General features: G+C 45.4%; 1 protein-coding gene across 2 annotated transcripts in view; it reads right to left on the reverse strand.

The window, feature by feature from the left end:
- dnah9 (dynein, axonemal, heavy chain 9) overlaps positions 1 to 13,015 on the reverse strand; it is a 129,564-nt gene that overhangs the window by 61,931 nt on the left and 54,618 nt on the right. For both annotated transcript variants that reach the window (XM_056366696.1, XM_056366695.1), the window contains 6 exons: positions 12,500 to 12,673; positions 11,365 to 11,572; positions 9,156 to 9,321; positions 8,324 to 8,426; positions 6,317 to 6,556; positions 825 to 986 (listed from right to left, as the gene is read on the reverse strand). In XM_056366696.1, coding sequence (XP_056222671.1) covers positions 825 to 986; positions 6,317 to 6,556; positions 8,324 to 8,426; positions 9,156 to 9,321; positions 11,365 to 11,572; positions 12,500 to 12,673 — 1,053 coding nt within the window. The remainder of the gene's footprint in view (positions 1 to 824; positions 987 to 6,316; positions 6,557 to 8,323; positions 8,427 to 9,155; positions 9,322 to 11,364; positions 11,573 to 12,499; positions 12,674 to 13,015) is intronic.

Here is a 13,015-nt window from a genome sequence, read left to right on the forward strand (position 1 = left end):
GGGACACAGCTGAATATCACAGCTGCGCAGAGGGTGACCTAGTTCATTTTCACCCTGGCAACTGTTGGGCCCACGAATATTTCACTGGAGAGATTTCGTGTGTGTCTCCGAGGGATGTCTGCTCCCTCTGCAAACCTCCGCTGGTGTAAAGCCGCAGTAGGTGTGATGAATGACTTTTTGGTACAAATATATATATATATATATATATATATATCATGTGCCGGCGCAGTCTTCATTTTCATAGTAGCACTTGAAAGCACTTTCTCACTGAGCGGCGGTCTCTGAAGACGTTTGTGTTTGCATGTAAAAATAGCAAGAAAACATGCTGCATATTGCTCCGTGGCACAGGGGCAAATTGTCATAAGTTTACAGAAGGTGCCAGCTCTGAATAATATATCATGGAGTGGGTTGGATTACCCCCCCCCCCCCCCCCCCCGTGGGTGTGTGTACACATACACTTGTCAGGTTCTTCATTGTGCCATGACTAGTGTGCAGTGCGATGGAGCCAGCGAGGGTAGTGAGGGGAACAGTGGACAGAAAACCATTAAAATGTTTTCCAATTTGCTGGGCTGACAGTGCAGACCCTGACAGCCAGACCCCCACACCGCCCTGATTAATATTCTCTCCAACCCCTCCGTCCCATCACTCCCCCCCCAACCCGCCCAAAACATTCCCTCTGCTCCTCTCCTCTTTCTCCTCGCTGTGTTGGCCACTGATGTCCAGATCCAGACACGGAGCAGGCAGCCTAATGATTTCCCCCGCCTCCCCTCCCTCCCCCCCTCCCGTTCTCGTCTTCCTCCGCTGAACTTTGTAAAAACTCTCACCTCATAGAACTTTTTCACTGTGTCCGCCTGCAGCTTATCAAAGGCCTGGAAGTCCTGCTCCTCCACCAGCTTGTCTCTGTAGACCCGGTTGCACTCGTGCAGGTAGATTTTCAGCAGGTCCGGGGGGGCTTTCAGACACTCGCCGGTACAGAAGAGAATGCCCTGGGCAGAGAGAGGGGGGAGGAGAGAGGGAGGCTTAGACTTTCATTTGGCACATTTACACTACAACAAGGAGGGGAACACAGCACAGTCACTGTGAGCAAATCAATGGATATTGAGTGGACAAGCTGTTACTAGGTGTGTCAGAGAAACTGAGGAAATAACGGCAGCGCTGTTCTTTCATCTCAGCGCCACGTACTGGAAGTACTGCTGCATGCGGCGATAAGTTCTGTGGGCAGGTGCTGGACAGAAGAAATGAATTATGAAGAATGGAGGAATGAGTCTGCGTCTCCCTGTGATGCTTCCAAAGAGTCTTTATACTCAAACAAAGAGTAAAACCACGTCTGAACCCACCGCCTTTTCATCTTATACATTTCCTGCCTGTGAAGTGCCTGAAAAATTCACACCGACGTGAACAAAAAGCAGCGTGCGGGACGTATAAGCGACTAACGCACTGCACTTCATAGATGTGAAAATGACTGTCGTGTAACGACTTTTAATGATCAAGTAAAGTGATGACTCATCAGCGTCTGAAAGCAGCTGTGTCCCGGAGGCCGAACCCAAACGAGACAAACGAGACAGTGTGGCCTACGGAGGATTTCCACTTTGTGCCACCAGCTGTGTCCGGCCTTACCGTTGCATCGCCTAGCAACCTTAACAACATGCAACCTTTTTTTGGTCGTATAACAGCTGTACCGTGAGCCGTGTGACGGAGCTGCAGCCGGGCTCTCTGTCCGAGTCGTTTGCTGCTGTATTATTTTCTTTACCGACGCGCAGTGAATCTTGGGAAACGTCGGACCGCCTCTCGGATCCTTCGTTGCCCATGAAACGGCCTTTGAAATGGGACGGCCTAGTCGACCTTCAGCTGCAGCCTCTGAGTTGAGTCATGCGGCAGATGTGGAGATATTTGACGTGCTGCAGGAGCTGCATTAAAAAAAACTTTTAAAAAATCAGGGAATAACCAGCTTCTTTATAATTCATGTATATCTCCACTTCATGGCAATCCATCCAGTGGATGTGACGATATCTGGGTCAAGACCAACGTGGTGACCAACACTGACACGGCTGAATATAGATTTGTGTTTTCCTGCTACTTTTCGTCGTCCTCCATTAAGAAAAAACAAGAAAATGAAGACAACGAGCAGCTGAGTGTTTGGGGGACGATCGATGATTGATGATTAATGCGTCTCTGGAGGAGCCGTGTGTGACGCGGTGGCTTCCCCACAGGCCCGGGCGGCGTGTTCTGGGCTCCTCGCAGAACAGGTGCCGTATAGGATGAGGAAGGGGACGGACTGGCGCCCAGGCGCTGTTTGTTCCCCTCCGTGCACTGTCACCCAGGAGGCTGAGGCAAACAGATGTTGTGTGTTTCCAGCCCCAGAACTTATTCTAATCAACAGAATCATCTCCGGGGGTAAAGCCAGCTGAATCTGATCTGCCTTCATATCTGAGCCCAGTGAATGTGACAATTGGCTGTTAAATCCACTGTGTAATGGTGCAGATGGGAGGTGTGTGTGTGTGTGTGTGTGCTGAAGATTCAAACTGAGCCAGAATTATTGCCGCTTCTCTAGATCTACAAAACATCAAGATGTTTTCCCCCAAGTATGTGTGAATGATCTAATCCTTTGACTCTTAATAGATCTGTCTTCTTCTACTCCATTTCACCGCTTAATGGCGTCAATCACGACACTCTGCATTTTTTTGTGTAAGAGTGCGCCTGAGCAAAACAAAACACCATATGGCGACTCCACGCAACAGTCATACTTAGTACGGATCGAACTAACAGCACAGTCCTAACAAACTGAGATGGGGGGGGGGGACGACGACTTTGTTTTCCTTCTCTCCAGCCGACTTTGGCAGAAGATCTCCAGCGCTCTGTCCCTGATCTTTCGACGCTTTGTTCAGCTCGGAGGAGAGGGATTAGAGAGTTCTGGGTGTCGGCATGTATCTGTCTGTCTGTCAGCCAGTCTGCTGCGGGCGCACTTTCCTCATAGCCTGACAGCTGCTCCGAGCCCCAAACAATGCCCCCCCCCCCTAAAAAAAAAGAAGCACCCAGCTGACTATCTGCGGAACATCATACGGACATATTGTACAGTCAGTACTGTTCGGCTTCAGACTCTCTTGTGTACTCTCTTTCTTTCCTTTTGCCTTGTCTCCGTCCTCTTCTTCCATCCCCCCCCCCTCCAAATCTCCTCCCTCGCCTCCCCAGCTTCGAGCTCATTTAGGCTGACGTGGGGAAGACAGGCCCACAGATATGCCCGCTGGTCATGGCAGAGAACGAGCGCTGGCGAACAGAGCTCTTTGACAACGCTCCGGGTTTGATGCCAAACTGTTTGTCTTGCCCTGTTAGTGTTTGATTCGACCACTGTACATCACTCAGAGCACATCTGACTTAACAAACACAGGGCGGGACGATGAGAAACTTTCTATAATACAACACTAACCTGGGGCAAACAACAACAACAACAACGACAAAAACAACAACAACGACAACACAACAACAACAACAACAACAACAAGGGCCTAATACCAGAAGAGAGACTGACTCATGTGGATCACAGATCTGTCCTGGTTCACTACTTTGTTTTGTTTTTGATTTTTGATTTTATTTCCTGTTTTATTTTGAAGGGGATTCCCATGTGTGTCTGTGATGTGTTCAATCTCCCCTTGTGTGTATTTAGTCTCAGTCCGTCTGTTGACATCCTGCTGTATTCCTGATGTTCTCCACTGTTGCTCCTGTTCACCTTCATTTTGGACTTTGAGTTTTTGTTTCCTTTTATTATCATAGTTATGGTGAGACATGAGTGATGGCATTATGATAGGTGACGCCAATGGTTACCCTGTGTATATATAGAGTTATATATTTATTTATGTAATTTTTTTTCTCTGTCTTAATTTTATTGTTTTGTGATTATTATGATGATCATTTTTATTATTGTTACCTCACCTGTTTACGTCTTTGTTCTGTGTGATGTTAAATTACAAAAAATCAATAATCTCAACACTCTCATAAAGATGCAACCTTCAGCGCCGTCTGGACCTGCTTCGTTTGTCGCATTTAAAAACACCTTTAAAGAGTCACACAGTCCCTGAGTTCGTCTCTCAGCCTCATTAGACTTGATCATAATGAACCAGTTACCTTTGGCTGCATCTCCGAGCTGCAAAGTTTTAAAGACAAAAAACAAAAAAAAAAAACAAAGTGAATCACAAAAAGTCGGCCAATTATTTCCGCTGAGGTAAACATCTGAGACGTCAGGCCAGAAAAACACTGAGTGACAGCTATTTAGGCCTCGTGCTGGAAAATTAGAGGAAGCGTTTGTACTGTCACGCCGAATACTTTCCCACTTCTGAAGGCTCAAAAGCACAGATGTAATGGTGGGGGAATTACAGCTGAGGCAGAGCTGAGAGCTGCGAGGCTGCTCACCTCCCTCCCGCCTCTCCTGAGGTGTGAGAGCCAGGAGCCCAAGAAGTTTGCAGAGAAAAAAAACTTCAAACGAGCTCCAGGAGTCAACTGCGTGGCTTTCTCTGCGATCTCTCTCCGGGTGGAGAGAGGAGCGGCGAAGAGAGCTTTGACATTGTTTCCTCTCCGCGGTTATTGGACGTCCAGTCACGCTGTGCAGAATGGCCTCTTCAAACACCGGCCTCAAAGTGTTATGGCGTGGCTAAACTCCCCGCTGCTTGAAGGCAGTGTTATGTGTGATCAAAGTTGTGAAAGGAAAGTCTTGGGGTCATCAGGGCTTGCGCTCAGGGATGGTAATTATGCTTAATCTCAAAGTGCAGAAGGCTTAAACCTGGTACAAAGCAGCTCATTATAATGGCTAAAATCCAGCAGTCATACTAGGAATGCCTCAGCTTGTTTAAAACAAAGTGCTTGTCGGAGGCTCTTCTTTCTTTCCAATGGCAGAAAACTTTCAGAAACAGAGAATCACTTCCAGAACAACACGGTGACTTTCCAGGCGTGGCGCCTCGGGTGTGAAAGCAGACAGGGTGTGAACTTCTTTCTCAAGTTCTCTGTTTTAAACAGAGTCATCACTGTTTGTCATCTGGGGACTTTTACTGTCTGTACAAAAAGATTTCTACGGTTGAATCTGGTAACTGTTGGCCTAACCCTTTCACTGGAAACGTTCATTTTACATCTCAACAACTGGATGGATCGCCATGAAATGTGGAACAGAGGGTCAGTCTCCTCTCACGATGATCCCTGAGGGGAACTCACGTAAAGTCTCCCGTGTCCTCAGGTGAGTCGGCATCAGTTGGCGCTGAAGACTGAAAAAAAAGTCCTGCGGTGTGAAGTTACAAAGGAGAATCTCTGACCAAACTCTCAGCAAATCAAGCTGCATTGTGGGTAATATAGGTACAAGGTTATGACAAGGAAGAAGAATGAACGTTTCCTTTAGCGCCATCATCAGGTCATCAAGTTTTAATTTGTCCAATACTTTGGTTTAATGAGCAAATAGAAAGTATCAGCTCTAATTTGTGTTTAGTGCTCAGCAGCAGATGTTAGCATGCTAACAGGCTAAACTAAGTGGTAAAAGATTTTTTACCTGCTAAACATCTGCACCAGGAGACTGTTCGCATGCTGACGTTAGCATTTAGCTCTAACTACCCCTTTAGCTTCAAGTGTTGTCCTTTCATCCACTGTTAATATGTAAAATATTGAGTGCATGTCGGTGTACAGAGAGCAGCATTGTGCATTCTGTACATACAGCACAGTCGCAGTATAGCACGAGCCCAGAGCTGACTCCTGGGTGGAATGATGAAAAATGAAGTTCCTATAGCTGAGTGGCTTAAAGCATTAATTATACAGCCGAGTATGTTAAATGAGAGCGCCTGCCCTCCATGAAACCGTGGAGTATTCTGACAGAAATATTGCCCCAAAAGCTTCTCCCTTGACAGCCTTCCTGCTCTGATATTATATTCATTTAAATACATTAAATCATCACTAACACCCATGGAAGTGCAAATCCATTCTATTTTCTGTTACACTTATTTCAGACTTATTTCTAGCTTTCAGACCCCGGCTCTTAAATCAATAATCATTTAGATGAGAAATTAGTGACAGAAGCCTGGCTCTTTCCACATGGGAGGCAGAGCCACAGAAACAGAGAGAGAGAGAGAGAGAGAGAGAGAGAGAGAGAGAGAGAGAGAGAGAGAGAGAGAGAAAGAGAGAGAGAGAGAGAACGAGAGAGAGAGCGAAATATCCAACTCCTTGTTTGAGATGGAAAAGGGAGAAATGTGAAGAAGCACACAACTTCTACCACGTAACTTCTGAGATGACGCAGTGAAAATCTGAATCTCAAACTTATAAACTTGCACATTTGCCGTGTGTGTGTTACCTGGAAGATGTTGGACAGGTCTCTCAGGTTGAAGATGTAGTGGAACTTGACCGCGGTGGGGAGGAAGGCGGAGGAGATGCGCTGGTGCAGGGCCAGGGCCAGCTGGACCAGGGTGGGGCAGCTCTTCTGCAGGGCCGCGGCGAAGCCCTCCCCTCTCAGGTGCCGGGACAGGATGGAGGTGTAGATGGTGCTCAGGGCCTCGGCTCCAGGGAACGACAGGGCGAACACAGAGAAGTGGCGCTGTGGATGCAGACAGAGCACAGGACACGGCGGCGGTAAATGTGCTGCTCCTCGCTAATGATGCAGCCCGTCGTCTTCTAGACTAAAAGCAAAGGTCACCTTGTGGGTGTTTGCAGCAGTAAGTGGACGGGGACTGTCACTCAGTCACATCTGCCTTTTAAATTCAAATGTGACGACGCTCTTTAAGTTCCACCAGTAATTACGACTGTCCTTTGGAAAAGTGGTTCTGGCAGTTCAGTTAAAGTTGGACCTTCAGTATTTCAGTTATAAGTGTCTTCCTGGTCTCTCCTGTCGCCACAGTGTGACGGGTATCTTACTGAACATAAACGTCTTTAACTTTAGTGATTAAAAACAAAATTACAACATAAACATAAATCTTTTCAATCAAATGGGATTCGCTGAAATTTGAAGAATTTCATTTTAACCTCCGTTTTAACTTTAATATGTTCTCACACAGAAATATGTCACATGAAGAAGAAGATGCCTGAAAGTCCTTCTCACTGTGACTTTAAGGAAAAGTGACGAACACACAATACGTGCTGCATGAGACATTTTACAGTGTAAAAATAAACGTGTCAGCGCTCCGGTGGACCAGCTGTGTAATGGAGAAACCGCCTCTAAATGAACTCAAACACATGCGTCAAATGGTCGAAGATCAACACGTGACTCTCCAACATGCCCCACACTCCGCCTGATGACAACAACAACTGCAGAGCTTGTTTGTTCAAACAGCTCAGACCTGTGACCTTTGTGTGACCTCTTATGGTCAGGCTAATAATGACCATCCTCTCCCAGCAGCACAGCCAGCAGTAAGGTTGTGCATGCAAACTGTGTGACCTCGACGCTGGAGACCAGTTTGTCCTCAGTCGCTGTGTGTTTCTTTTTCTTTTTTATATCTAACTAACTAACAAGTATTACCACCGAGCTCCACTGTCGTCTGAAAACTATTACAATGAGCTGGGCGACTGAAAATAGTCCCCAATAAATACTACCGACGTTACTGAGCCTTTTAGAAATATGAAGCTACATATTTGTGATGCATTTTTAAAGATTTAAATCTCAGCAATGCACAGGTGGAGTTGTGACTGAGTGCCTCAGACATGGAGGAAACGTTTAGGCCTTCTGATGTGATTCGCAGACAATCAGAAAAATGTAAGTTAATGTCACGCTTATCCTTTAACAAGAGCGTCACATAACGAGGCTTTAATCATAAACTGACATGAGAGACCCTGACACCAGGTTTCTCTCCACGCTGGTTGGGGTTGGGATGATTTGACCAGGGTTTTTCTTTACCCTCAGAAGTTTTGATACCTCACAGTTCAGTCTGAGATGTTGCACAAACAAACAAATGAATAAGGAAATAACCGCCCTCGGGAAAACCAATGTAATTTCCTAAATGGTGAATTATGTCGAAGCCTTTTTCTTAAAGTTTAGTCAAAATCTAATCAACCAGTCTCTGCATGAACGCCCTGATGAATGAACAAACAAACGCTCGCGCAGAACAAAACAAACAATGTGTCGGTCGGAAAAAAATTACAAATGAATAAACAAATGGGAAAAGAAAAGCACATAATGTCCCCAAATTTAATAAGAGGAGGCAAATATAAAGATTTTCTATGATAACATGTGCAAGAGGAATTAGTGCACATGTAACCTCAGCAGTGTGTTGCATAACCAATGGAACACGATGTGCTGTGAAGACATGCTGCGTGTGTGTGTGTGTGTGTGTGTGTGTGTGTGTGTGTGTGTGTGTGTGTGTGTGTGTACCTGCAGCCGTGGATTGATGGTGAAGCTGCCGGCTGTGGGGTTCATGCAGGACACATATTGAACGTTGTGTATTTCCTTCAAAAGCAGTTTATTACGGTCGTACCTGAGAGTACACAGACACATGAAGAAATCATTACTTAACAGCCTTGCATGCACACAAGCTCTCTCTCTCTCTCACACACACACACACACACACACACACACACACACACCACACACACACACACACACACACACACACACACACCTCTGCTGATATGGACGCCTCAGCTCCTACTTAAGCTGGCGTGGCTCAGTAGCATCCTCCCTCCTCTCAATTTCATACCTGAAATCCTCCCAGCATATCTCTAATGGGCTGACCGTGTCTAAGCCAGTCGGCCTGTGTCTGACGCAGTGGAACCATGTTCAGAATGGCCTCAGTGTGTCAGAGAGACGAGCAACAAAATCCTTTTAAGGGGAATCACACAGCCCTGCTCTCACATTTGACTTTTGACTCTCATAAAAGTTGCAGCATATTGATAGTGAGGCGGGAATCTGTCTGGATACTGAAAGGAGGGAGTTTTCAGCAGAAAGGCTGTTTGTGTGAATTATGAGGGTGCTTCACCTGTCAGCTGCAGGCGCTCCATTATCTGAATCATCTTCTATGTTAATACATGGAGAAAATTGTCTGACTGGTCATCGTTTAAGCAATTACGGTGAGGAACAGTTCCACGGCTGCTGTGGTATTTTACAGTCCAGGCATAATGTTCCTCTTTCAAACAGCAAACGTTGGCTCATACATACACATACTGTGTGTAAACCGCACAGCTGCATGCTAATGTCAGAGCCGTACCAGTGGTGGTAGTCCATGTGTTGGCGTATGAGTGTGTGAGGCTGCACCGTGCCGTATGCATCCACCTCAGGCATATTCATGTCGTCTATGAAGTAGACGAGTCTTCTGCTGCCCGGAGGTCCGTAGTTTCGCCCCGCTTTCTTCTCCAGGGGTTTTTCCAGCACCGCTGCAGGAGAGGAAGGAAGCAGCAGAGATTAGGAGAAGAATGTGAACTGAGAACGGTGTGATCTCATTCACAATATCAGGAGTAGTTTAGGTAATGTGGCAAGGATCTGTGTTTTAACTGGTAGAGGCCAGTGGTCCCAACCTGGGGGTCAGGACCCCCCGAAGGGTCACAATATGGATCTAAGGGGTCGTGACATGTTTGATGTTTAGGAAACAGGAAAAAAACATCTGGTATAGACGGATTTTCTGTTGAATTTTACCAAACATTTTGTTTTTTTGTCTCCTTTTTCATTCAAATCACAAGATGCATCTGAAATAACTGATTCCTTCTTATCTCTATGTATCAAGCTATAGTTTCCGGGTAAATGTAAATAATCTCCTTCAGACTTTAGACCTATAAGTTTAATTAATTGTGATAATAAAGTATTAACTAAACATATAAACAAACGACTGGCGAAGGTTTTATCAGATCTGATGCTTATGAATCAAACAGGGTTCATTAAAAATAGGCAATTAAATACAAATACAAGAACATGTTTAGGCATAATTCAGTGACAGCTGTTGATGTTGAAAAAGCACATGATGGTCTTAAATGGCCTTTTGTGTTTTGTAATTTTCCAGCTGAAATTATAAAATTATATAAGAAACAGAAAAAAATGAATTCTGCTTCACGAAAGGTTTAGTTTTTAACTTTTCTTTGCCTTTTATGTTTGTATTTTGGAAAAAAGTTTGACCTTTTAAGGCCAGCTAACTGCTAACAGCTAATGGCTAACAGCTAATGATGTGCTATTATAGAAAATAATAGACTCCACCAAGTCCATTATCACGTATTGTGTTTGATGATGCAACCTGGGTTCGGAGGAGCCGGGGATCGAACCGGCAACCTGCTCTGCATGTTTCCTACAGCCAAGGAAACAACAGCAAAACTGAAAATCATCCAGTTTTTAAACTGCTGTGGAGTCAAGTCGTGTTTTTGTTTAATAGTCCAAGATCTCAAGTTTGTCTCGGAGGGTTTCACAGAGACACAGGCTCCTTACCTCTGACTCACCACCCACATCTTCAACATTAACAATAGATTCTGCCGAGCGAACAGTCAACAAATAAGAGACATCGTCTTCCTAGGTTTCTAGCTACATCCAAGAAAGAGCAAAAGGAAAATGGCCTTAAAAACAAGGATGAGCTCAACCCTCGATTTACAGCAATGACACTTATATTATGGGGCACGGGGCAGGACGAGGGCAGACAGATTCAGGGAGGAGACTTAATGAAAGTAAAGGTGATCAGCATGACAAACAGTCCGGGGGCAGGAGGACAACAGAACAGCAGGACTGCAGACTCAAGATCCAGCATGTTGATGGGATGGCTGAATAAGGATGTAGCATGACCCTGAGCAGCTGAGACATGATTTAGTCCCGGAGCTCCAACATGAGGATTCCCACAGAAAATGTTGAGGTGAGACTGAATGAGAGGCGCAGGATCTGGCAGGAAGACAGTCAGCTCAGAGGCAGTAGCAGGCAGACAGCTGCCTGTCTGTGAAGCGGGCCAGGGGCTAGCAGGCATAACACTAGCCTTGGAAGCAGGCCAGGAACAAGCCAACTGGATGCCAACCAACTTGGAAGCTGGTGGCTAGCAGATGCAAAGCTAGCTGACTTGGAAGCATGCTGAGGGCTAGCAGGCCCAACGCTGGACTGAATGGAAAGCTGCTTGGCTAGCAAGTCCAGATTCTCAGTTCAGAGCTCAGTACTGGTGATGTACAGCTACAGAGCACCTGTCAGGTAACAAGGACCAGCAACAGGTACAAGTGGAAGAGGCTGGAACGCACATGTAGAAAGCAACATTGAAGATCTCAGCGAGAGTGAGTGAAACTGGGTTTGTATAAACAGTGGGAAGCTGACAGGGAATCAGGAACAGGTGAGCAAGCAGGTATAGAGAACTGTCTGAGGACATCTGGTGGACAGGTGAGGAACAGCACGTCTGATCATCAACCAATCAGAAGCTATCATTTTCTACAGCAGGTGTATAAATCCTGTCACATGGTTTCTACCTTGGAGCATAGCAGACGTGGTGTAATAGTTGAAGGGGACGTTTTTAATCATGTATTTCTCCGCGTCCAACGATCCCAGTTTGTCCCCGACCAGGACAGACTTCCCGGTCCCGGCGTTCCCAACCAACATGACGGGTCGACGGCGCTCCAGGAGGCGGTCCATGAAGTAACGGACTCGAATGGTCTCCGTCGTGTGGACCAGACACGCCTGTGCATGGGAGACACACACACACACACACACACACACACACACACACGCACACATTATTATTTCTACTAAATAATTAATATTTTGTCCATAAAATATGAAAACGCGGTGAAAATGCTCGACACAAAAATATAAAACAAAATCTATTTTACAATGAAATAAAGCAGAAAAGCAGCATCGTCACATTTCTGAAGCTGGAACCAGGAAACATTTTGCTTTTGACAAATGATGATAAAGTCAATACAGATGTTGAACACTGTATCGGACAATATGAGCAAAGAAAAACAAACATTAAATTATTAAAGAATTGTGATAAAGACTGAATGAAACATTTTAGAGTAAAAAAAAAAATTTAAATAAACTCCGCCCCCTGGTGAACAAACCAATGACCTCAACCGAATCTTTGGCATCTATCTACTGTAATTTACTGTTACTCCTTGTCATACAGATACGCTGTCAATAATATTGATTTTGGGTCTATAGCTTTATAAACACTGAAATAATATGCTTAATTCATAAAAGTGCTATATACGTTCATATAAAGTTGGTACGGCTGAAATGTGACTATAAACTAGATACAGAAGAACAGTATAGCATTTAGCATTTAGCATTTAGCATTAATTTGGAGTCACACTTCTGGAAAGTTAATAAACATTATCCTCATAAACTCTGTTGCTGCTTCACCGAGTCATGGCGAACGAACTCGGGTCTCACGCTGCTAAACGCTCCAGCTTCCTGTTGACTGTGTCAGTGTGTCGTTTTTATCAAAGCTTAATGGTGGAATACAGATGTTTGTTGCAGCAGCTGGAAACAAGTTGTTTACACAGAAATATTAACTGGTTAATTGGTTGTTGATTATTAACTCCTGTGAAATGACTAATTATTAAAGCAAGAATAAATCCAGTGGATGAAACCTCGCCGTCGTACCTGAAGCGGAGTATCTGCGTCCATCTCGAACCTTGGCACCATTTTGGACCAGGGTTCGAACTTCTTGCTCTCTGGGTCGATGTAGTAATCAAACACGGTGCCCTGCGATGGGAACTTGATGGTTTTGAACTCGGCCACCCACCACTTGCTGAACTCCACTCTGTAGTCGACCACCTGCTCACACAGAGACACAGAGGGTCAATACTCTAAAAATGACTTCCCCCTCTGCTGTTTCTCCTCCATACAGTAGCTATGGATCTGTGCGTTTGATTTACTCCGGTGTGAATACAAACCAGGGGACAAATAAAATGGCAGTAACGCAGAGATGCAGCCACGGCAGTTGAAGGGGAGAAAATGAGAGATGGCAGGCCCATCTATCCATCTGTCTGATTCAGACAGTGAAGTAGCCTCATCACCTGCTGCCTGGCAGCTCCTCGCCTTCCTCTCTGCCTCCCCACCCCTTGGTACCTGTCTCCTCTATTCACTACCAACTCTCCAGTCAATAAAACCACTTAG

The sequence above is a fragment of the Seriola aureovittata genome, chromosome 21, assembly GCF_021018895.1.
Source record: "Seriola aureovittata isolate HTS-2021-v1 ecotype China chromosome 21, ASM2101889v1, whole genome shotgun sequence".
NCBI classification, from domain to species: Eukaryota; Metazoa; Chordata; class Actinopteri; order Carangiformes; family Carangidae; genus Seriola; species Seriola aureovittata.